The sequence below is a fragment of the Myotis davidii genome, unplaced genomic scaffold (assembly GCF_000327345.1).
Source record: "Myotis davidii unplaced genomic scaffold, ASM32734v1 scaffold109, whole genome shotgun sequence".
NCBI classification, from domain to species: domain Eukaryota; kingdom Metazoa; phylum Chordata; class Mammalia; order Chiroptera; family Vespertilionidae; genus Myotis; species Myotis davidii.
In genome coordinates this window covers 1,174,742-1,176,217 of record NW_006300368.1, presented here as the reverse complement: position 1 = coordinate 1,176,217, position 1,476 = coordinate 1,174,742, and the positions used below count along the sequence as shown (strand labels likewise).

Below are 1,476 nucleotides of genomic sequence, written 5' to 3'. Positions count from 1 at the left end.
TCTGTGGACACTGCCATTCTTGCAGTGCAAAGCTTAAGTAAGATGCTGCCTTGTATTTTACTGCAAACGGAGCTGTTCTTACTCAGCAGAGAGCCTTTTTGGGGAAGTAGGCAGGCAGTGTGAACATGACCTAGCTCAGAATGCAAATCCAAATCCAAAATTCTGGGATCTAGCACCTCTGAGAATTTCAGAATTAGAAGGGACCTGAGAGAGGCCCTGACTCCCTCTCTCTTAGGGTTTTTCAAGTTAGAATCCTCACTTAGATTTTGTAGAATCCATGATTTCTGAATAATAAAATTTAACCGTATGGCCGAAACCGGTTTGGCTCAGTGGATAGAGCGTCAGCCTGCGGACCGAGGGGTCCTGGATTCGATCCCTGTCAAGGGCATGTACCTGGGTTGGCGTGCCACTGAAGATCCTGGTGTCGCCATGGGTCGCCGCCCTGCCCGGTGCTACCGGTATTGTAAGAACAAGCCGTACCCCAAGTCTCGCTTCTGCCGAGGTGTCCCTGACGCCAAGATCCGCATCTTTGACCTGGGACGGAAGAAGGCGAAAGTGGATGAGTTCCCGCTCTGTGGCCACATGGTGTCAGACGAATATGAGCAGCTCTCCTCCGAAGCCCTGGAGGCTGCCCGTATTTGTGCCAACAAGTACATGGTGAAAAGTTGTGGCAAAGATGGCTTTCACATCCGAGTGCGGCTCCACCCCTTCCACGTCATCCGCATCAACAAGATGCTGTCCTGTGTACATGGTGAAAAGTTGTGGCAAAGATGGCTTTCACATCCGAGTGCGGCTCCACCCCTTCCACGTCATCCGCATCAACAAGATGTTGTCCTGTGCTGGGGCTGACAGGCTCCAAACAGGTATGCGGGGTGCCTTTGGAAAGCCCCAAGGCACAGTGGCCAGAGTCCACATTGGCCAAGTCATCGTGTCCATCCGCACCAAGCTGCAGAACAAGGAGCACGTGATTGAGGCCCTACGCAGAGCCAAGTTCAAGTTCCCTGGCCGCCAGAAGATCCACATCTCCAAGAAGTGGGGCTTTACTAAGTTTAATGCGGATGAGTTTGAAGACCTGGTGGTCAAGAAGCGCCTCATCCCAGATGGCTGTGGGGTCAAATACATCCCTAATCGTGGTCCCCTGGACAAATGGCGAGCCCTGCACGCGTGAGAGTCTCGGTGCTGCCTCCACCTTACACCCACCACTAAGTCAACTTTCCATCCATGAAAAAAAAAGACTCAGTGGTCAACATCAATCCAGGAAGGTCACAGGCTCCATTCCCTGTCAGGGCACATGCCTGGCTCTGGGCTCTCTCCCCAGTGGGGGACAAGCAGGAGGCAGCCGATCTATGATGTTTCTCTCTCATTGATGTTTCTCTCTCTCTCCATCTCTCTCCCTCTTGTTCTAAAAAATCAATAAAAATTTTTTTTAAAAAGAAAGAAGAAATTGAGTATATGTAACTTTAAAAGAAAATGACC

The 1,476-nt window shown here is 50.7% G+C and overlaps 1 protein-coding gene across 2 annotated transcripts in view; it reads left to right on the top strand.

The window, feature by feature from the left end:
- LOC102760800 (60S ribosomal protein L10-like) overlaps positions 1-1,233 on the top strand; it is a 2,859-nt gene extending 1,626 nt beyond the window's left edge. Inside the window, exons 2-3 of one of the 2 annotated variants that reach the window (XM_006776889.2) lie at positions 403-732; positions 827-1,233. In XM_006776889.2, the coding sequence (XP_006776952.1) occupies positions 430-732; positions 827-1,168 (645 nt within the window). In that variant the 5' untranslated portion in view covers positions 403-429 and the 3' untranslated portion in view covers positions 1,169-1,233. The other variant, XM_006776888.2, reaches the window with a different exon arrangement.
- The last annotated feature ends 243 nt before the right edge of the window (positions 1,234-1,476 follow it).